Here is a 24,069-nt window from a genome sequence, read left to right as displayed (position 1 = left end):
AGATCGTCCGCCAGGACGTTCTCTGTCCCCTTTATGTGAATGTCTGTTTCTGATGCACTAGTGCTATATTTGTATGTTCAAAATGCACAGAGATCTGGACACTGTCCTCCCTTGTCTGTTTAGGTAGGCAATCACTATTGTGTTGCCCAATTGCAACTGCACATTTCTCCCTCTGAGCATTGGTAGAAAGGCCTTCATGGCCTGAAATACTGCCAAGAGTTCCAGGAAATGTATGTGGAAATGTCTTTGTTGGCAACTCCACTGTCCATGGGGCACTCTGACATAGTAATGACCCCGCCCCCAGCCCATCAGTGAAGCGTCCGTCATCACCCATACTGAAAAAGACTGTGGTTGAAACGGGACTCCACGCAGTAGACTCTGTGCATGAGTCCACCAACCCAATGATTGGAGGATTTGCTGCAGGATAATTAACTGCTTTTGGGGCTGTCCACATTCAGACAGAAGATGGATATGAACCATAACTGTAATTTTCTCATTTTCAGGCACATATGCTGAACTGTCACCTTGCAGGAGTAGTAGCTGATAAATCAATCCCCCACCACCACCTTTTTAGGACTCACTGAGAAAAAGTAAGGAACCAAAACAAGGAGCCGTAGTGACCGAGGAACCAATCGCTACGGTAGTCGCAAGGGAACTGAAATGCTGGCACTTCATCCTGCCTTAAAAAGCCACATGATCACATGAGGCGGGGTGCAAACACCGAGAGGAGCTGTGGTACTCCACCCCGACAGGCTTCAGCGCAGACCCATTCTAATGAATTCAACAGATCATGCCCCAGATCTTGGCATGTCAGGGAAAACAGGTTGCTTACCTGTAACAGATGATCTGGTAGTGATCCCATGACATTCATAAACAATGGGGTCAAAGCAGGTGCAGAACCCATTGTTTATGACTGTGGAATCACTATCGAGATCTCTCACTTTATTTTTTAAAACCAAACACCAAATTGGTGTTTCATGTTGCAAACTGCAATCGGATGTCAACTGTACTTATGAGTTTAATATTTTTTTAAAGAAATTGTTTTTAAATTGTATGTGATTTATACAGTTTTTATACCACTGGGTAAAGTAACCAAGACTCTGGCATAAAAATATAAACAAAGAAACAAACAAATATACCTCAAGAGCGTCTTCGTGGTTAGCAATTGGTGGTGTGTTCTCTGAGGCTTTAACTTGAGAACTCATCTGCAAGTTTCCAGTGCTGTTCTCAGGCTCTGGTTCGTTAGGCTTCTGCACACAGTTTCCCATCATGTTCTGCTCTTTGTTTTCCTGGTTGCTCTTTGCCAGAGTAATTTCTGAAGTCTATGGAAGATTTAAAGGCATTAAGAAACAGCATCCCAAAGGGGGAAAAGCAAATTCATTCATTATAACAGGCAGACAGTAGAAGGGGTAGCAGCATGATTGTCCACATTAGTAAGAATCGATATTGGTAACAGTCAGATATGACCACCTGCTAAAGTATCACCAGCACAATTAGCAGCATTTTTTGCTACATTTTATTGCCAACAGAGAGGTTTCCCTTCACCTTTGCTTTCTTCCATCTTTTTGGCAAACTTTTTCACATTTACCCCGTGGCAGCCTAGCACTCTGCAACAGTCATCAAAAAGTGAGTATCTGATTACAAATATGCTCATTTTCACTATGGTACAGCCAAGGCATAAAAAGGATTCCACAAAATCACTTGCCACACTCATTCCGGCGATTCCTCCTCCCAAATTTGACAAGTAGAATGATCACTACATTCAATGAGCCAATAATGATGAGGCTCAGCAGGCAGGCTTTAAAGTTTATTGTGGCTCTTTATTGCAAATGCTAAAGCTGTAAACAAAAAAACAAAAAACTGGCAAACCACTCTGAAGGAGTTTTTGAGGATGAGGCCCATTATTTTACCTTCACAAATCAGTTAACAGATATTGTTTGTTTGTTGGTTTATTTTTATATTTTTTCTTTCTTCCTTCAAGGAGCCCAGAGCAGTGTGCTACATACTTAGGTTTCTCCTCACAACAACCCTGTGAAGGAGGTTAGGCTGAGAGAGAAGTGACTGGCCCAGAGTCACCCAGCTAGTATCATGACTGAATGGGGATTTGAACTCGGGTCTCCCCGGTCCTAGTCCAGCACTCTAGCCACTACACCACGCTGACTCCTATTCCCGGCTAAAACCAAAAATCATGCCCTGTGGTCTGAAAAAGAGAGAAAGATAGATGGAGGGAAGGACAGAAAGCATCCAGCAGTGCAGAGCTGGACATTTCTCCCTATTTTTCTGACAGAGTTTCCAGCTCAAGAGGAGACTTTAGAAAAAATAGAGCAAGCATTTATAATAGTAACAGTTTTTGGCATGTTAAAAACACAAAGGTTGTGTTATAGCTGGAAAAAGAGAATTTTTCTAAAGCCAAACCTCATGTGTTTTACAGCCTAAGCCAATAATTGCTTACTCAGATGTCAGTCCTATTGATTTTTATGTATTAAATTTATATCCTGCTCTTCCTGCAAGGAGCTTAGAGAGTACATCGTTATTTTTATCCTCACAACAACCCTGTGAGTTAGGTTAGGCTGAGAGATACATGACTGGTCCAGAGTCACCCAGTGAGTTTCATGGTTGAATGGGGATTCAAACTCGGGTCTTCCCAGTCCTAGTCCAACATTACGCTATGCTGGCTCTCTTGAGTAAGCTTACTCCCAGGTAAATATGCATAGTATTGCTATCTTATCAAAATAGCACAGGGAGAAAGTTTGTAGTTGAGAAGTATTATTGTAAATACAACAAATTTCTCTTCTCCCCTTTACAGAGAGCCTTTTACTCAAAATTTAACACTTTTGGTCATTCCAAGAACCCGAAATAAAGGGCCTTGCATGCAAGGCATCTGGTTTCACTATGAAAACTGAATAAAAAATGAAGCTCAGAATATAGCTTTTCCAAACCTTATAGGCGGAGAACTTCAGGGTTGTAGCTTGGAATAAGGGTTCTGGAAGGGACACGCTAGTCTATGAGTTAAAGTTATCCAGCTTGTCTGTCAAAGTTCTTGAACAGGGAATTAAATAAATATGCCTAAAATCCATACTTTACACACGTTGGGTTTTGTACCAGAAAATGTAAACTGTGTAATATTTTAGCTTTTAATAAATTAAATAAGTATATTTGTTTGGGGGAAAGATTGGCCTTGAAAATCAGAAGGGGGCGGGACCAGTCAAACAATCACAGATTAGAGTATCATGGTGGAATTAGATTTCACAGCTGTGGTCCTGGGAAGAGTGGATGAGATCAATCTCAAATCTTCAAAAGAACCTTCCATGGATAAAGTGTACAATGTCGGAGGTTGAACTGGGTTCAAGGGGAAGAAGAGTTTGATGTTGTCCCCTGTGATTGTTGACAACTGACCGTGGGATGATGTCAGTGTTGAATGACTTGAGGTCTCTGCTGGAGTAGTCAACTTCAGAATCGATGTCGAAGAGGAGGTCTTATATTTAGAAGCTGAGTGTGATGGAGTCTTCATCATAATGTTTCAGCTTCTTATGATGCTTGTGATGTTCTTCCTTGGAGACATCACAGGGCATCTTAAAAACTTCCTTAGAGCACTCAGAGCCGACGTACTGGTATGGGAGGCTCTGTCAGGTGAAAGTCTTAATATCAACTATGACTCCAAGTGTCAATGGTTGGGTGAGATACAAGCCATGGACATCGATGGCAATGGGGAACACAACATCCATGTCAGAGGGTGCAACACATTTTTGTATAAAGCAGCCCTAAGACACAATTCTCTACTTTTTCTTGTCCGTTTAGAAAAAGAGATGCATATCTTACATGTCCTGATGATATGACCTTCCCAAAACAACAGACATTAATGACAGGAGAGTCCCCCTCAAAAGATGAACACTTTTTAAAGGTTTTACAAGTTTCCGAGAATAACTGAGTCCAAGCCTTAAAATCCAACCAATTTCTTTGAATTCTCATAGGAACCAAAGTGAAGATGAGGAGCGAACCTTAACAAGGAACATGCTGTGGCAGTCAAAAAGCAACTGAGCTTCAGGTGCTCTGCCATCCAAGACACAGAGCATGTGCGTGAAGGGTGGAGGTTCAGAGCACCTAGACAAGCTATGAAACCCTTCTGCAGGGCTACTGCGCAGACACATTAGCCATACTGGATATGATCCCAGATAACCATAGAGATATTTGACTTTTACCTTGTCACTTTTGCCTTATAACAATAAACCAAGAGGGAAAACCCGGTCAAAACTGAGCAGTTTTGATTTCTCTCTTCAAGGATTTTTTTTTTTTTAAACCAACATGCTAGAAGGCAGAAACACATGCTTGCTAAAAATCAGACAAATGAAATGACTAAGGCTATTTTCTAAATACTGTTTAAAAATTTCACACCAATTTCTGTGACTTTCAATGTAATATTTCCAATAGGATATTGCCTTGTGGAATGCAGAAGGTATAATGATCGTTTAACCATACATAACCATACATACATAAGTATGCATTAAAACACAGCTGTTCAAATTTCACAAAATGATCATAATATATGCAGAGATATGTTCAAAGCTTTCAGAGAACGAACCTTTACACCAACATCCTTTACTGAAACTTGCTGGTTTTCTTGTTTCATCTCTTTATTAGCATCTTCTTGGTTTTCTTCATCTTTCAATCTATGTACTATTGTTTGAACTGTTTTCACCATATTCTTTAGCTCATCTGGATAAGGTGTTGGATACCTCTTCAAATTACCCTCCTAAGTAAAGATATTATAAATGTTTAATGCGGCAAATTGTGACAATCACTGTGACTGACATCAGCCATGTGAGCAAAGCAACATTCCACTGCACTTGGGGAGCTGCCCCCCACCCCACTGAAGTGAATGGAATACACACCTCTACTGTACTTGTTAGATTTCTATCCATTCCTATCTCCAGGAAATTTAGAATATTATATGTGGGGCTCCTAGGTTGTATCTCATCAAGGTACTGGTTGGGTCAGGACATTAAATATCAGGTACCTGCAGACCACTCTATTTATTACATTTATATCACACATTTCTCTCATGATGGAATTCAAGGAGATGCAAAAATGATCTTCATATGATTTCCCATCCATGCAATGACCAGGTTTGTGCCTCCTTAGCTTCAGCAAGACTGCTGCATCATACCACCTTCATGCCCTCAAGTAACAGCATGCACTAAGAGCTCTGAATTATACTATATCTATATGTAGTATATCTATGTTTTCTAAAAATGAAACCTATGATTCTCAAAAGTTTCACAAGACTCTGAAGTTTGCACAGAAGAGCTTGGGGGAGGTATTCAAACATCAAAGAGATGTTTGGGTCACATTACCTAGCTCAGGAAAAAGTTCCTATCCAAAGCAGGTAGTGTTTCAAGTATAAAGGGTGAAACATAGCAAATTATGACAGAACAAAACAATTACATACCCTGGGTGGTGCCTCTCTTTCATCTTTATCTTCATCACATTCAAAAGCCACCTGAGCACGCTGTTTCCTCTGCTCCTCCCACAGTGAAGGATTGAAACTCTCATTATCAGATATGAACATAACTAAAAAGAAAAGGAAAGTTGATTCTTGCACAAATAAGCTTCACATTTTGGATACAATTTCTTATTAATCTCTTTTCTTTTGAATACAGACTATATGTATTATTTATGGGAACATCAAGGCTGCCAATTTAAACAGAGGTTGAAGTGCTGGAAAACTGAAGCTCAGTTTTGATGTGTAATTTATAAATTGGCAAGTAGGAGACTATTTGCAAACTGGACAGGCGGCCATCCTGGCTGGGGCCGTTGCTGAAATCACAATGAGAAGCCTCACAGTGATAAGACCTCAAAATCAACAATTTTCCCCCTCAAAAAGTTGTATCTTGATACCAATTTCTCTAGCCAGTGTGCTTTTAACTTTCCCTGTTTGTTTGTTGGTTTTTGAGTATGTGATCACTTGACAGATTTCTGAATTCCCAACAGCCTAACTTTTGGGCTAGGAATTGCACTTGGACTAGGAGGTTTGCCTCAGTCAATTATCTTTAATATTTGATCAGGGAAAGTGTACCTGTTGAAGATTTCAGATTTATCTATACCCATCAGTACAAGAGACTATGATTTTGGCACAGGAACTTCCAGGTTTCCATGGAACTATTCAAGTGATTTCATTCACCCCAAAGTTTGGCAGGGTCCCCAGAGGACAAAAACAATTGGTAGTTTCTCATCTTGCCAGAACCTTCTCTGTAACGTATTGCTGGGTTGCATCTCATTTCCCCTTCCTGTTCAGAGTTTTATAGGGACACTGGGTGAGATATAAGGAATACTGTATTTTCATGGAATGCATACTATATTTTCATGGAACTGTACCTATAGTTTCCACCTAATCCAGTTCCTGCAGTCTCTTTGCTTACTATATCATCTGCATACCCAAGTTACAATATCACATGCCCCACAACTTTAAAACTTCCTCTGGAAACTTGTCAAGACCCAAATATGTTTCAAAAACACTGTAAAAATTGCTGTACTTGGGTAAGCACTTTGTGAGAGATTAATGCTGATGAGAACCACAATATATATTTGCTTTTATTATCAGACTAATTTTGACACACACAAAATACCTACCATCTTCAGATCTTGGTTGCTGGGGGAACATGTAATTGGTAAGCACTGTTTTCTGTGTTTCTGCATCAACTTCTTTTTGAAGGGGAATTAGTGGTTTAGACTGAGAATAAAAGAATACATTTAAGAATGCACATACAGAACAAATAGATGAACACAGTAAAACTCCTGTTAGTGATAAAATATAAAAGCTTAAGATTTGGATTTTTGCCGGTGCTGAAACAGTAAAACCAGAAATATTTCAGACATTTTGTTGGGCAGTTCCATCAGTTCAGTCCTGAGAAATAAAACATAATGAATATTTTGGCAAAGTTTTTTCTTCTTCTATACAATGACTTAAAGACTTTCTTCACTAGCCTTCTAGCCCAGGCTACCACAACAGTAGCTTATGTGCCGTCCTTGTTACAGGGCAATAGCCCATTTTCCCCAGCAAGAATGGCAACCATTCTTGCTGTGAAAAATGGGCTACTGCTCTTTGACAAGTGTGGTACGTAAGCCCCACCTTCCTCCCAACATTGGAGCTAAAGGAGCAGGCAAGGATCATCCCTATCCCCTTTCTCAACTCCAAGGTTGGGGGTGGTTTGAACTTTGTGTTGCCATAGTGCGAGGAGCACTTTGGCTATGTAGGGCCAAAGCAGCAAGTTCTGCATCCCCCTTTCCTACTTTGAAACAGAAAAGGGAGTCAAGGGGCTTTCTTAAACTCCTACCTGGGTTTGCAGCCCAGGGTACCTCTTCCAAGCAGCAACCAGTCAATCTCCATGCTTTCATCTCCTTCTCCAGAACAAGAAAAGGGAAGGGGGGGGGTGTCACTGGACACATTTTGCAGAGGCCCACCTTGGCTGAACATGGCCCAATCCCTGCACGAAAGTCCCTCTCCTGCTCCAGAGCTGAAGAAGAAAGTAGGATGCAGACTTCTATGGCTAGGCTTGCTAAAGATGCCATGCTGAGTGCAGTGAAAACACATAATCCTTGCACTTTGCCCTCCTGCTCCAGAGCAGGAAAGGGAAGCACAGGACTTGGCTGTTTGATCATACGCACTGGCAGAAGCAAGCAAACACAATTGTGGCTTGTTAATGAACAATTGTGGAATGCTATTCTAGTCTAATTTCTTGCAACAGATCATCATGCCTAACCATCTCTGACAGGCCTTAATATTCCTTTTAAAAAGGCTGGATAAATATTCAAGGAGGGAAACATTTATAGGGTACAAATATGCACACAGTGGTACTGTGACAAAACTGGGAAGAATTGCATGCACAGTTTGAATGTCATTTGGCATGTTTGCTGTAGCACTTCCAACCACTAAAGAGACAAGTCATGGTTAAGATTAAGAAAAAGGTTGCCTCATCAGCATTACAACTGCCATTACACCGTCATTCTTGTGTGTATGGTTTTGTATCCTATAGACTCATCCCATTCCTTTGGATCCTGTCCCATGACTTGAGAACTTTTTCCAGTTCCCAACTGTAAAAGCAAGAAAACAATTTCCTTCTATTTAATCTGTAATTTATTTAGTTTTCTTGCAACACATACCCATTGTCACTCTCTCTGCTGTTGGTGCTAAGGGAAAGGGAGCAACTATATGAAGACTTACACCTGGCAAGAAGAAGTAACATCCATCATTACCATCTCCCACAATCTGCATAGGGCATGCCAAGGCATATGCCATGTCTAGCTGCACTGAAGAAGCCTGAGCATAGTTGAGCAAGAATCTCAACTGCTCTACAAGGATTTTGTGGAAACTCGAATTGCAACCTATTTAAAATTATACTTCTTAACCACATAACAGCAGTTTTTGTGCACCATAACAAACAGATCTTTTGGCTCATCAGAAACACAGCAGGAAGCTCAAGGCAATTACATTGTGAGAAATGTCAAGTTAAGAGACCAAGATTATATCTGAGCTCAAAGTGTTTTCAATCTAACTGCTACTTTTTAAAATTAGCTTTGTTTGAAATTACAAAATATCCAGTTAATTTAAAACTAAATTATGTTCACCTGATTGTCCGAAAGCCACATAGCAGTCAGCTGTTGCAGCTTTGTAAAGCTATAGGGCAAATATTTCAATCTGTGAATAAAAATAATAATAATCATAATAATCATTAATATAACAAGCATGTGAGCACTAGGACCAATATAGGACCATTGACTATTGATAAAATTAATCTACAAAACTGGTAACTTCCACACATCCTGAGCCATTCAAACCATTGCTGCTCTTTGGCTTTGATTATTTTACACAGAGCCAGTCCAGCTGTCATGCAGAGCCAAGATTAAACCTTGGTTTCACACGATGTTCCTGAGTTAAAAAATGCATGCCTACATGAGCATTAGAAGAGTTTTACGTCCAACTGTGGTTAAAAATAAGCCAGGATTTCCTCATGGCCAGACAGTTCCCTCCTTAATCCATCCAAAATTGAATAAGCCAGGATCAGTCCATTTGGGCATCATGAGAGATCCTGGCTGCTTCAGAATAAACCACAATCTGAATTCAATCTCAAACCTTGGTGGATGAGATCTCCATGAATCTCAAGCTGCTTTTGAAATTCTCATCAGCTCCAAGAGCAGTCTGCCATGCCTGCAACAGGCAATCAGGTCCAAAATCCCCTTAGGCACACAAAAATAGCTGCAAGACTGTTTGGATCCTGGCCTACACCTATTACTAAGTTTTTGGTTGTTGGTTTATTTTAATTCGATGCACTACTTTTTGCTGTATGCAGTCATCTAACAGATGCCCATACACACTATTCCTCACACCCCTGTTTCCCAAACGGCTCAATTTAAGATAAGAATTGGAAACAGAGATGTAAAATATCTGGAAATTTTGAAGCTATTAAAAGCCATTTTTCCCCCTAGAAAAAATAGGACATTCTAGGGGGAAACGGAAATGTATACAATACTGATTTTGTTTCGTATTTAAATGCATCATTCTGAGAAATAAAAGTATTTAATGAGAAATCCCCGCCCCAATTTCCCCCCCTCCATCTCTGGCTCCAGAGAGGAGGGGCACCAATTTCCCCCACAAGCCTTCAGATCTCCAATTGGAAAACACCAAGAAACCACTTACTATAACCTCCTGCCGCAAGGAAGAGCATCCCAGGAACAGCCACCCAAGAATTAGCCCACACTATCCAGCCCACAGCATTCCATAATCAAGAAAAAATGTGCACCATATAATGCCAGCAGAGCAAAATAGCTGCAGATGTCTCAAAGAAAGCATGACACACCATATTCTTTAGAGGAGTGAACATGCCCTAGGATCACAGACATTCTGAGCTGAGCGGGGAGGGGAACTCTGTCCAAGCCATAAATACTTCCTCTCATCTTGGCAACACAGCTCTGCTCCTAGCCAATGCCCACTGGGCTCAAACATTACAGTAGCTTCCTCTCAGCTCCATCCTACACAGACAACTGCAGCTCTTTTATGCTTTAATTCTTCTGCTACTACCACTCAAGTCAGTAATTGCAACTGAATCTTTGGAGCACATATGTGTCCTTCATATGCAAAGTGCCACACAGCAAAAGTACATTTGTTCTTCTAGCAGCAGTTCAGCACTTCATTTTACTTAGATGCTATTATTTATCACATTATTTCTTCCTAAGAGTTCAGGGTGATGCATCTTGTTCTTGCCCCACTACCCTTTATCCTCACAATAAGGAGGTAAGGCTGAGAGATCCCGACTGGCCAAAGGTCAAAAATGAAGTTTCATTATCCACAATATTCCAAATTCATACAAAAGAGTGCAAGTCTCAAACCTGTTATCACTTAGATTGATGACTTTTAATTTCTGCATGTCACCCATTTCCTCTGGAAGAAACTCTAGTTTATTAGAATGCAGAAACAGAACAGTTACGTGTTTCCAGTTTCCAATCTGAAAAAAATAAAATAAAACTGATTACTCAGCAGTTCAGAATATTAACTTCTGAACACTTTCAGCAATACATTTATTTACAATTCAGTTGCTAATATGAGAACACACTTGCATCAACAAACTTCTATAGATATTCATTGGAGTGGGGACTTCTGGTCACCAGAACTGGATGTGAAAAATGGACTGAAGGAAGAAGATGGCTGACTCATTGTCTTCAAATTTCTAATACTTCAGAGAAATATTCTGCTCCATAGGGAAGGTATTTGTTTCACAATGAGATAACATGCACTTTGCCTACTTAAAGGCCACAGGCAAGATATGCCGCTCTTGTGACAGGGGGCAGCCACCATCAAAGGCTGGAGCTGGCTTGACTCTCTTAGGCCAAAGGGAACCAATGAATCTGATGCAGCAGGAAGCAAGAGGAAAGATGACACTATCTGGACTGTTGTCCTGAGAATGACTCCTCTCAATGACATGCAAATACAAAGCAAATAGTGATCACACCCATCTTGGTGTAGCTCGATTACAGAGTGTATATACAGTATTTCATGCACAATTAACAGGCTTCCACTAGTGAAGGCACAGCTTATGCAATTAAATCACAGAATGTTTCAGAAGAAAAGTTAAAATTGTATGAGAGTCTTGTCTAGTCACTGCTGAGTAACTTCCTACTCTTTAACTGACTGCAGATTGCTTAATGCAAAATTCCCTCTGCAAGAGATTGTGATGCAATAGGTGATGGAATCTATAAAAATATTTTGTTCTAGCTACACAATGCATTATGCCTGCAGACAACTGTTTCTACAGCTGCTTGTAAATTGGTTTATTTTAAACCAGAAGCCATTGTCAAAACTGAAGACGACAGGGAACAAAGCAATTACAACTGTACTTCAACAAGTGCGAGGAACACTAAGAGACAGCTAAAGAATTGACAAGATCAAGTTCTGGGTCTATAAATCTATATGGAAACATATGGAAACTATTTGTTCTGTTTTGACCTACAATGGGTCAAAACCTTTTATTCTGCCTCTAAAGGTGAGCCATAGATGGCTTTAAATAAAAGAGTTAAAATAGCCCGTGGAACACATTTTTAGGTGATAAGTGTCAGGATAGTACAATATACAAGATATTTCATCATTCCACTTAAAAATTGATCTTAACACCATTGAGCACAAGATATGAATATAAGCCTGGGTAGTGCTACTGGGCTCACTGAACCACTAATGCCAAATGTATTTCCAAAGAGGCGACATGATTGAGGTGTATCAAATTATGCATGGAAAGGAGAGAGTGGACAGAGATAAAATTTTTCTCCCTCTCTCACAGCAGTAGACCCAGGAGCCACCCCATGAAACTGAAGGTCAGGAAATTTAGGACCCACAAGAAGTAGTACTTTTTCACACAGTGCATAATTAATCTATGGAATTCTTTGCCATGGGATGAGGTGATGTCCACCAGTTTGGATGGCTTTAAAAGGGACTTAGACAAATTCCTGGAGAACAAGTCTATTAATGGCTACTAGTCTGGTGGCTGTGGGCCACCAGTCTCAGAGGCATGATGCCTCTCAACACTAGTTGCAGGGGAGCAGGAGAGTGGGCATGCCCTCACCTATTGCCTGTGGGCTCCTCAGGGGCATCTGGTGAGCCACTGTGTGAAACAGGATGATGGACTGGATGAGCTTGGGCTGATTCAGCAGGGCTGTTATATGTTCTTATTCAATTGTTTACTATATATTATTTTATGTTTAATGGAAGGGAAGACTTATTACTGCTACAACTTTGTCCCAGGTGGTAAAAAATATACTTGGCAACTGCCTTCCTCCAAAAGATACAAAAGTGAGGAAGCCAAGGACCACCTATAAAGGTCTGCTTTATTGTAGCACATACATCACAGTACAGATTTTAAATACAATTCATAATTGCTGTGCCAAACCAACCAAGAGTCTAGTTTTCAGCCAGCTAAGATCCAGTTTATATATAGTATTTAATTATGTGGTGAATGAGACCACAACACATCTCCTGAACAGTACTGTTTTCATCAGCTAAGGAGCAAGATAGACACAACCCCACGATGCCAGATATGTTAATATGAAAGCATTCTCACTGAATTCAATCCAAGCAGCGTTCCCTCTAACAAGGATTCCCAGATGTTGTTGACTACAATTCCTATAATCCCCAAGCAAAAGCCATTGCAGCTGGGAATTCTGGGAGTTGTAGTCAACAACTTCTGGAAATCCCTTTAGAGGGAATAATGAATCCAAGGCCATGTTCTCATGATGATAAGGAGAGTGGTTAAAAAAGGTTAACCAGGATTGCTGAGGCCTGCATGCTCTGACTTTCCTTAAAAAGGAAAGTTTTAAATCAATAAGGAAATAAGTAAACACACCCATGCATGACTGTCCATGAAATGCTTTTAAAAACATAAAGCAGCAGGCAGTCCACTTGAAGCATGGGTGAAAGGAGCAAGGCTAGTTTTGAAACAAAGTTTGATTCATTCATGTCTATCATTTGAGTTATAAAGCTGAACAGTGCTGCTGTGGGATGCACTAACAGGTCTTTTTATGACATGTGTCCACTTTCTTAGAGTAGATTCCTGCTTCAAGTTTTCATTTCTGAGCCAAATGTACATTAATGTCAAAGCTGGCAGGTGAGTAGTCTCACGTGTTGCACCATAAGTCTACATCATATTAATCTGTTCACTTCACTGATTATTAACTGGTAATTTAGGAAATAATTCTACCAACTAAGCCTGCATCACAGTATTTTAGCAGTTGATTTTTAATTACCTAAAGTGCATATAACTAAAGATGAACTAAAATTGTATGTAGACCAAAACATCAGAAAACCAAACTTATATAAGCATACCTCTGGTGGCAACTGTGTTAAAAAGTTATGATCCGCAGCAAAAGTCCTTATATTAGAGAGCTGACCTATAGAAGAAGGCAATGCTTCAATCTCATTGAAGCTACAGTCCAGTTCTTCAACTGATGCTAACCTGAAAGGTTTAATACATTAATTTGTTTACTTTGATAATATCATTTTAAAGCTAAATACACAAAGTGCAAATGGAATCCATCAATCTGTAACATAAGCAACTGAAAGCCAAATGCTAAAACAGCAAGATCTGAATAACTTTGTAGCTGCTGAAGTACCTGCAGCACATCCAGAACAGCCCAACTCAAGTAGATATGTTGGAACATGAACCACAGAATGATAAAATTAAGCATACAATACCTACGTCAATTTGAAGGATGCTAGCTAAAGAGGATCATAGCCTAACAAAAAATTATTAAGCGATAAGGCAAGCGCCCACAACCCTCTGAACACAGGCATTAATTTATGAAGAATGTACAGAAATACATACCCTCCTATGGAGTCTGGCAAATACATTAGCTGATTTTCATCAATTTTAAGAATTGTTAATTTCTTCAAAGAACCTGTTCCAATACAAAAACCTCATTAAAAAGCAGTATTCAATAGAGAACAGGTGCTCCCAGTCTGTAGCAGTAGATGATTCAGCAGACACAGGGGCATAAGAATGAATGTATGGATAAGATGCCCCTTTTACTCACTCTACCTCTGCTCTTCCTTCAGACCATTTGGTAGAGAAAGGTAGACAATGCACAATGATGATTCTCTTATGTCTAAAGGTCTCAGGGGATCATTCCTACACCATGTGTAGGAATCATGCCTTTGGACCCTCATAACAGTAAACCCAACTGGTGACTGGCTGCTCTAATCTGCCAAGGCCTTTAAAAAGGAGAACAGTGGCAATGTCCCAGAAAATCCTCTACCCTTGAATTTTATGCAGAACTAGATGTGTGCACATGGGTGGCAAGTCTGAACAGCAAAATCATTCTAGACTCATCAACTGATGTTGCTGAGAAATAATTTCATTTCATTATTCTCAATTGCCTAGCAGGAAAAGCAATGCCTAAGGGTTAGTCTTCAACAATTACAGGTGACAACAGCTATACCTCATCTTTTTATATGGGCTGATGCATGCAGCTCAAAAGCTGTCTACAGGAGCTGATGCCCATTCCAAAAGATTTCATTATGTCTGGTGCTTAATTATAAATTAAGTTCATCTCCTGAATATTGTCTCCCATCTGCAGATATTGCAAACCCAGGTTTTTCATCATATTCCTTCGGAAAAGATTTATGAGCTATTTTTAATCTAATTAGCCCATGTCTTACATGCTGAAGTGTTTTAATCTTCATTTTTTAAAAATATGCTACTGGCAAATTAGCCTCATATCTTCCTTAACATCTTGAAAAACATTTCCATTACTCCAGTTGCAATAAAAGATACCTGTTTAGATTCTGGTTCAGTTACTGCTGAATGACTAGCTCAACACATTCTTCTGACATGAATACATACATACTGCCAAGCAATTTTGTGCAAGTGTTTAATATGCAAATTTGTCACATACAAAGCATTTTGATTTTGTGGTCTATGAGACATCACAAAAGTCAATATGATTTTGTGAAGCATTTCTAGTTAATATTGACAATACAAACCAATAGATTCTGGGAGTTGCTGCAGGGAATTACTAGATAACAGCAGATCTTGTAAACTTTCACATCCTGAAACGCCTTCTTCAAGAGTTTCAATGTTGTTTTTGGAAACATCCAAGTAGGTCAAATGTTTCAAACTGCCTATAAGCTGGAAGTGCAGAAACATAAATAACATATTAGTCTTCAGTATTAAAGACTGATAAAATATTAAATATTCATATAAATGAATACATTCCAAAGTAATCGGCCAAAATTAAAGTTTAGTTCTAAACAATTCTACATTTGCTATTATATCTTAGAGCTACAATATTAGCATTCCCCATACCCCCAAACAAAAGCAAATGAGTGTGAGTATTTTGATTTAGGTCTGCAATGAAAAAAGTCTGAGAAAACTTTTCAGCCACAGACATGTTTTTCTAAAATTCCCCTTCCAAATTCAGCTGATATAGATGAACACAAATCTAGGAAACACAATGCAGACACACAGAAGCAGTGGCAGATTTATTCTCTGTTGCTCCTAAGGGGAAGTTTCATACCAATGGATTTAAATGGCAAGAAAGAAGATTTAGGCTTGCTACTGGGGGAAAGGGCTGTTTGACAGCGGAAAAGTCAGCCTTGTGCAGTGGGGGACTCTTCTTCACTGGAGATTTTCAAGTAGAGACTGAATGGCCAGGAATACTGTAGGAGATTCCTGCACTGAGCCGGGGGTTGAACTAGAAGATCTCCAAGATCCCTTCCAGTTCTGACATTCTATGATTCAATGAAAGATTATGCCTCAGGAGGACAGGACAAGACAACATTACTGCTCTTCAGTTTCAGAATTCTTCCCTGATGCATACATTTTGGGATGCAGTTGTAAAATACTCAACTGCATGTTACAGAACAATGGACAAATAATCAGAAGCAAAAACAAACAAAAACACAGTAATAGTAATTAATTTTTATGGTAGTCCTATTAAATAGTTAAAATGAAATGCATTAAAATAATTTTTTTAAAAAATCATACCCCTGGAATAAGAGTTAGTCTATTACCATCCATCCAAAATTCTTTTAACCCACTTAATTGTTCAAGTACTTCAGGCTGTAAGAAACAGAAACAAAATAGTAGTTGAAAACTGTTAAATTACTACAAAATAAAGTTTATTGATTTTCTAATTTCTTCTATAAGCTACATATTATATACATACAAACAGCACTGTGTTTTCCGAGAGCCATTAAATGCTTCATTTTAAATCAAGTATTATGTTTAGCAAGCTACTGAGTTAACTGACTGGTAAAACTGAGAGCCACTGAATTTTCAGAATAAAATTTCACTGTATATGTGCATGTAAAATTAGCTAGACATAAATCACACATGTGTATATAAGTGCATATATGAAAAGGCAGCATATACATATTTTAAATAAATACATTTAAATAATATAAGAAAAAGCTAATACATCGTTAGAAGAGAATACCAATATAAATGCACATACAAAAGATTTCTGCACAAAGCAAATGATATCTACAAAATGAAGTCGCTTTAAAAATAGATTCCTTGAAGTATTGAGATACAGGCAACAGTTGCTGTGTAAGACAGTTAAGCTGATTTTTATATTTGACATTGATTAAAAATAGATTTAAAGGATAAAAGGTTTTAGGAAAGCTGTGTTACTTAGCTAGGACTCACCACTTCTGTGAATTCATTACTTCCCAGATCCAGTCGCTCCAGCTGAGTCAGTCTGCTCATAGTTCTGCAGAGAGAAAGGATTAGCAAGGAATTAGGGTACGAGAAATACCAGTTACATCCAATCTTCCTTTGTTTATACTAATGCATCTTTTTAATCAGCATTAGACAGTAAAGCAGTTTTGTAAAACAGACATACTTGATAGGGTCAGATTTTCATACATCACTGAACTGTCATACATCAATTATTCTGCAAGTAACAGCAAACAGCCAGAGAGAGTTCATTGTTATGCAGCAGAATCCAGTTACATTAAACACCATGACATTCTCTCAGTCACTTTTTCAGAAAGCTATCCCTTCTTTAAGCTTCTTTCTATCCCTATCCTGAGAGTTCACCACTCTTAGGCAATGAATGCCACAGATTAAGTATGCATTTTATGTAGTAGCATTTCCCTTACCTTCAACTTAATTTTTATTAATACAAACCACTTAGTTTTACATGAAGTACTGATATATTATAGAGCATCCTTCTGGATTTGTTTGGTTGTATACGATACATTGTATGGTAATACTTTTGCTGCACATTAAATACTGTACAACTTTGATTTAATACAGATTCCATGTATCTCCACTGTATCCACTGTATACATATATACTTATGTATCTCCACTGTTGGCCGGGTGGGTGGGTGAGGTCAATTTATTTCTACTCTTTGTTTCTTTTCATTTAGAGATTTCGATATTAGGCGGTATATAAATTCAATAAATAAATAAATAATCAGTTGCTAGCCCATTTAAAACTAACGATCCTCTTATTCCATGGCTACAAATATGTGGTAAAGAACTGTGTCAAAAACTTCCTAAACATTCAAATTATGAAGTGAACAAAACAGATTACATCCCTATGATGTATGGAATTAACCCAACTGCTTATACCACTGATAGTCAACTTCTTCCGTCAGCCTTTCTGTCCTGTCTGAAAAACTCAGCTGAAGAAGGTCTGCCTTATTGTACATCCACAAAGCTTCAGTAGTCGAATCAACTGTAAATGTTGAGTCATCATGAAAAAACAGGTTGCTCACCTGTAACTGATGATCTGGTAGAGATCCGTCGACATCTATAAGAGTGGGTTCTGCGCCTGCGTAGGAAAACCTGTGGTAGCCATGCCTTAGCTTGCCGAAGCGTCCAAGCCCCACCCACACGCAGAGTATGCTATTTAAGAGTGGGCTGGACATGATGTCTCTCAGTTCTCGGACGACCGCCGCAGAGGACAAACGTTGTGTAGACAGGTGAGTTCATACTTGATGACCAGATATCAGTAACAGCAGCAGCAGCCACCGCAGTACAACCATAGCCAAGCAATACTACTGCAGAGGGGAAGGTCGGGAGGGTCTTATGGATGTTGACGGATCTCTACCAGATCATCAGTTACAGGTGAGCAGCCTGTTTATCTGGATTGAGATCCATCGACAGTCATAAAAGTGGGTGTTTAGCAAGCTCCCCAAGGAGGAGGATACAGTAGTGCTATTGTAACACCCACTTAAGGACACTTCTCCCGAAGCTAGCCTCTGCAGCAGAGCACACGTCTATGGCGTAATGCTTGATGAAGGGGAGATTTGAAGACCAGGCAGCTGCCTTGCAGATATCCAGGAAGCTAACTCCCAAGAGGTGTGCTGCTGATGAAGCATAGGCCCGAGTAGAGTGGGCTTTGATGGCTTCCGGTGGTGTTTTTTATTGCAGCTTGTAGGTGAGCAAGACCAGGTCAACCAGCCACTTGGACAGGCGCTGTCGTGAAATACACGAGCCCTTGGTGGGTCCTTTATAAGAGATGAAGAGGCGTGCAGTGGAGTGAAAGGCCTTCGTCCTAGCCATGTAGAACAACACTGCTCTGCACACGTCCAAGGAGTGCATGGAACGTTCCAGAGCCGACTGTGGGTTCCGGAAAAAGGTAGGTAAGATTACATCCTGATTCAAGTGAAAGTCAGAAACAATCTTAGGAAGAAAAGAGGGGTCTAGATGCATGCGGACCTTATCTTCGTGAAAGGTAGTGAATGGAGAATCAACTTTTAGCGCTGTGAGTTCGCTGACCCATCATGCCGTCGTGATCGCTGTTTTCAGGGAGACCAATCTCAAGGGGGCCGTGGCCATAGGTTCAAAGGGCTTCTGCATAAGTGACGAGAGCACCAATGACAAGCTCCATGGTTCTACCGGTGCTTTCACAGGAGGGTAGGCGTTGGAGAGGCCCTTTAAGAAGGCCTTACTCAGTGGATGTGAGAAAGGCGTCTTCCCATCACAGTCTGGGTGTTTGGATTAAAGGGCTGCTAGATGAACCCTCAGAGAAACATTAGCCAGGCCTTAGGATTTCAGGGTGGACAGATAGAGAAGGACTTGCCTGACTAAAGCTTGCCTGGGCAGAAAACCTCGGGACTTCGAATAAGTTTTGAAGCCCAGCCATTTTTTGGAGTAATTTCGCCTGGTCGAAGCCTTCCTCTGATTTAATAGGATGTTGTTCAGAAGCCTATTCGCCAAGTGGTCAGACGGAGAGTCTACACATCTGGGTGAAGGACACAACCCTCGTCCCTGGAGAGGATGTCCAGTCTCTGTGGAAATTGGTGATACTGGTTCTTGGACAGTCTGCATACTTGTGGAAACCAAGACTGTCTTGGCCACCACGGAGTCACCAAAATGCAGGTTGCTGGGTGCGACAGGAGGCGAGCTGCAACTCTTGCTATGATTGGTTGTGGGGGGAACATGTATGATGTTTCCTTCATCCAGTCCAGTTGGAAAGCATCCCCTAATGACCTGGGGTCGTGACCTGCCCTGGAACAGAAGTGGACACATTTCGCGTTCTTCGAGGTCACGAAGAGGTCTATTGTCGGTAGCAACCACCAAAGAAAGAGGGGATTGAGATACCTGGAGTTGAGCTCCCACTCGTGCTGTCCTTCCTGGATAAAGACACGACTGAGGTCGTTCTCCAATATGTTGTCCTGACCCTTGATATGAACTGCCACAGGGCAGACCCAGTGCCAGATGCACCAGTGCCACAACTGGACACCTAGAGCACGCAAGCTCTGGGATACTGTCCCGCCTTGGTGGTTTATGTATGCCAGTGCCGTTGTGTTGTCCAGCTGGATCTGTATATAGGCACCTTCCGCAATTGGTAAGAAGGCCCGCAGAGCATGAAACACTGCTAGTAACTCCAAAAAGTTTATATGGAGCTGCTTCTGGCTTACTGTCCATTTCTCTTGGGTCCGGTGGCCTTCGCAATGGGCCCCCCAATCTAGCAGAGAGGCATCGTCAGCCAAATCGTTGGCACCGGGGGTTGGAAGGGTACTCCCTCCAAGAGGTTCCTGCAGGTAGCCCACAAAGAGAGGGATCAGAGGACTTGTGTCGGTATCTCCAGTCATCTTCTCTGACTCTGTCTCTCCGGATGGAAGATCGAGAGAAACCACAGCTGTAACTTCCACATTTTTAGGCAGGCATAGTGGATTACAGCATTGCAGGAGGCCATGAGGCCCAACAAGCGTTGGATCGATTGTGCTGGTTGTACTGGCTGTTGTTGGAACAAAGTCACTAGATCCCGTATGCACAGGTATCTTTCTTCTGGTAAGTATGCCCTTTGGTTTACGGTGTCCAGTTCCGCATCTATGTAGGTGGCGACCTGCAGAGCAATACATTGTATTGGTACACTTGGTTGCCGACTGTAAAATGCAAAACCTTCCGATGGTGTGGAGCGATACTGACATGAAAATATGCGTCTTTGAGATCCAGCGTTGCCAGCCAACACTCCCCTTGAAGAAGAGGAAGTATTTGTTGCAACACCATCATCCTGAATTTTTTGACGCAAATGAATTTGTTCAGTTGCCGAAGGTCCATAATGGGGTGGATGCCCCCATCCTGCTTTGGTATTTGAAAGCAGCGGGAATATAATCCTTCACATCTGTCCGCCCACTGCACTGGGGCTACTGCCCCTTTCTCCAAGAGTTCCTTCACCTCTTCTAGGAGGGTTGGTGATGAAGGAGTGAACTTCATTCCAGTGAAGCATGGGAGCATCCTGAACCTGATGGCATATTCCGAAGAAATGATCTTTAAGACCCAGCGGTCCGATGTTATATGGTACCATGTTGGGGCATGGCGTGACAGCTTGATGGTCAGCTGTGGCTGATGTGAGGAGACCCCCGCTGGCGGGAATGGGTAGAGGAGAGGTGACGGTGGGCAGACTAATTTTTCAAAGACGCTTTTGGTTGACCGAAGTCTTTGGACATTGGGACTGGTTGGATTTGGATTTGTTTTGATAACTGCGTCTGTGGAAGGGCTGGAAGGACTTGCTATAATCTTTCCTTTTTTGTTTATCGAACAAGGGCCGATGCTTGAAGTTCGAATGGTATCTTGATGAATACGTGGACGATGAAGGCTGTGTGGTAAAAGTCTTAGCTGTGAATTTAGATTTTTTTGAGTGGTTCCATCGTAGAATCAGTTGACTCACTGTACAGCCCCGAGCCATCAAAAGGCAAGCCCTCAATTTTATCTCACATGTCAACTTGCAAAGTTGTAGAACGTAGCCAGGCGTGTCTGTGAAGGGTGATGGCAAGAGCCATTGCAAGAGCCATTGGCTTCCAACGATTCACTTTCTGCAAGATGTTTAGCTAGACTCAGCTGGTGTCTGGTGAGGTCCCTGGTGGCTTCCAACGTCTGTTGAAACTTCATTTTAAATTCCTCTGGGGACAAGGAGTCCAAATCTGGCAATAGGCTGTCCCATAGAGAATGGGTGTATTTCGCAGTGCACACTGCGTAGTTAGCTACATTTATAGACAAGCAAGCCGTTGCATAGAATTTTATCCCAAGTACATCTAATTTATGGCCTTCTTTTTCTGGTGGGACAGTTTGACGTTTCCCTGATTTTGAAACAGTGGCGCAGTCTATCACCAGGGAGTCTGGAGCTGGGTGCTTCAACAGGTAGGTGTTATCTTTCTCCATCACCTGGTATAGGCTCTCAAGTCTTTTGGAGGTAGGGGTGGAGGTATGAAGTACCTCCCAGGTGCACTTCGCTGCCCGTGTGATAACAGGGAGCATTGGAAGGGCCACTGGAGCAGTGGATTGTGACTGAAGCATGAAATTGTAGAGGTGGTCGTCTATCGTGGCTAAATCTTAGCAGAGGTCAAGGCTCAGAGCCTCTGCCATGGTCTGGATATGTTTGTGATAGGCTTTGAGCTCCTTGTTGGGGGAGACATATACAGTGGGGGCCACATCTGTAGGGGGCTCTACAGGAGTCTCTTCACTGTCTGGATCCGATTCAAAGTAGGAAGAACCATAATGTTCCAATGAGCTTACAGGGGATGATGGCACTGCAGTTTGTATTTGCACAGTGGTAACAGGGAAACAGTCTGTGTTGATACCGACCGCATCAGTGGTGGCTTGGTTTCGGCGGCCTGGTGGACTACAGACAAGGAAGAGGTCTGGGTCACTGTGGACGAGTAGGTGGGAACACGGATCAGTTGAGGCTGAGTAGAGATCTGTGTCACATGCAAAGCTGATGGCAACAGTGTTGAAGGCCTCCACAGGCAGACAGGGTCACCAATCAGGGAAGTGGTAGTAACCGCTGGACCGGAACCAGGTACATGTGGTGGTGCAGGATGGACATAACCGCAGGTGTGCCACGGCAGCGGAGTGTGTAACTGTGCTGCAGAGAGCGTTGGCTGTGGCTGCATCGGAGGATCAATTTCCGATGCTGGAAAACCTCGAAATGTCGAGGTTGAAGGTGTGCTGACGGAGGAGTTGAGCATAGAGAGCAGTGTGTCTGTGAAGTGGCCACAGGGAGACCTACATTGTTGTCTTTGGCATCGAGATTGACATCGAAGGTCGGCATCGGAGATTGACGGCACAGCGTTACCTGCCTCAATGCTGTAACTATCGGCGTTTGTAGAGTAGAAGGTAACAGTAGTTGAAGCTTTGTCGGTGTCGGTGGAGACGATGTGATCGGTGTCGAAGCCGGAGATAAGGAACGCATTTTCGATGTCGAAGGCCCTGGGACCCTGGTAGGCCCCGAGTGTAAAGGTTGCTTCGATGTGGTGGTCAGTGAGGTCATCTCGGCACCAAGCATCAAGGTCGAAGGGAGTACCGGGGCTGACGCTTGCATTTCTGCAGGGGAGGGAGTGCGGTCCCAAGTCAAATCAACAAGGCATTGGTGCTTACTCCCTGGTGTTGAGGGAGTTGGTGGAGCCTGTCATTTTGCCAACACCGAACGTCCTTGTGTGTCACGGTCCGGCTCACTTTCTGTGGATGACGAAATACGGTGAGTAGACCTTGACGTATGGGGCGTGCGGCTCGACGTCGAGATCGATGCCGACGGCTTTGATTTATGCGATGCCGAAGGTGATCCATGCACCTGTGTCGGTGCCAATGTCGATGGTTTCGATTTCCGAGGGGTCGAGGTCGAGCCGTGTGTTCGTGTCGACGTTGAGGAGCGGTTGGAGGCCGAGTGGCCTTTTCCTGATGCTTTTGGCACTGATGTTTTCGACATCGATAGGAAAGGACGGGGTGTGCCCGGTGTCGAAGGGCTTAACACCTCATTGTAAATCGCCGCTCTGAGGCGAAGTGCCCGATTTATCCGAGTCTGTTTGGAAAATGACTGGCAAATCTTGCAGGAGGTAACATTGTGTTCCTCTCCCAGGCAAATTAGGCACAAATCGTGCAGGTCTTTTGAGGGGAGTTTGGCTTTACAGCCTTCACACCTCTTAAATGATCTGTTTTCTTCAGACATTAGGCAAAGAGTGGTCAAATCCGTTCTGGGGTCAAAGCCAGTCGTAACACGTCAGACAGTCCAAGTTAAGGAGGAGAGTAGGTCGCTAGCCAAAAATGGGTTGAACGAAGTAATCAGTCCTCCCCCCCCCCCGCATTTTTTAAAAAGAATAGACGAAGAAGAAACAAGAAGAACTCACAAGAGACTTTCCCGACGAGAGAGGCGGCAGACTGAGGTCCAAACGCTAAGGCGGTCGGAAAAGAACTGAGGGACGTCCTGTCCAGCCCGCTCTTAAATAGCACACTCTGCGTGTGGGCGGAGCTTGGACGCCTCGGCAAGCTGAGGCATGGCTACCACGGGTTTTCCTGTGCAGGCGCAGAACCCACCCTTATGGCTGTCGACGGATCTCGATCCAGATCTAAAGATTGTACCATGATGTCAAAATACATTTCACTTCCTAAAAACAATACAGACATGCATGCACGCACATCTCTCCACCTATCATATGAAAGGGCATCCTTAATAAAAAAAACCCCACCATTCATATTCAGATGTACTGTCTTTAATTGCCTTTTCTTTTAAAATGCTGGTACCTGAGTGAAATGCTTGACTAACAATCAGGGAAATGCTGGACTAACAAGCAGAAGGTTGC

The 24,069-nt window shown here is 41.9% G+C and overlaps 1 protein-coding gene across 4 annotated transcripts in view; it reads right to left on the bottom strand.

Moving 5' to 3' along the window:
* The window catches only part of ERBIN (erbb2 interacting protein), a 190,442-nt gene that overhangs the window by 51,006 nt on the left and 115,367 nt on the right, over positions 1 to 24,069 (bottom strand). For 3 of the 4 annotated variants that reach the window (XM_053296275.1, XM_053296274.1, XM_053296276.1), the window contains 11 exons: positions 16,683 to 16,746; positions 16,020 to 16,094; positions 15,017 to 15,161; positions 13,860 to 13,932; positions 13,361 to 13,490; positions 10,381 to 10,496; positions 8,623 to 8,692; positions 6,628 to 6,727; positions 5,447 to 5,568; positions 4,580 to 4,750; positions 1,140 to 1,322 (listed from right to left, as the gene is read on the bottom strand). In XM_053296275.1, coding sequence (XP_053152250.1) covers positions 1,140 to 1,322; positions 4,580 to 4,750; positions 5,447 to 5,568; positions 6,628 to 6,727; positions 8,623 to 8,692; positions 10,381 to 10,496; positions 13,361 to 13,490; positions 13,860 to 13,932; positions 15,017 to 15,161; positions 16,020 to 16,094; positions 16,683 to 16,746 — 1,249 coding nt within the window. Of the gene's footprint in view, positions 1 to 1,139; positions 1,323 to 4,579; positions 4,751 to 5,446; positions 5,569 to 6,627; positions 6,728 to 8,622; positions 8,693 to 10,380; positions 10,497 to 13,360; positions 13,491 to 13,859; positions 13,933 to 15,016; positions 15,162 to 16,019; positions 16,095 to 16,682; positions 16,747 to 24,069 lie in introns of those variants that run through there. The other variant, XM_053296277.1, reaches the window with a different exon arrangement.

This window comes from Hemicordylus capensis, chromosome 2 (genome assembly GCF_027244095.1).
Source record: "Hemicordylus capensis ecotype Gifberg chromosome 2, rHemCap1.1.pri, whole genome shotgun sequence".
Classification (NCBI taxonomy): domain Eukaryota; kingdom Metazoa; phylum Chordata; class Lepidosauria; order Squamata; family Cordylidae; genus Hemicordylus; species Hemicordylus capensis.
The sequence above is the reverse complement of the archived record's forward strand: the minus strand, read 5'-3'. Positions and strand labels throughout refer to the sequence as shown.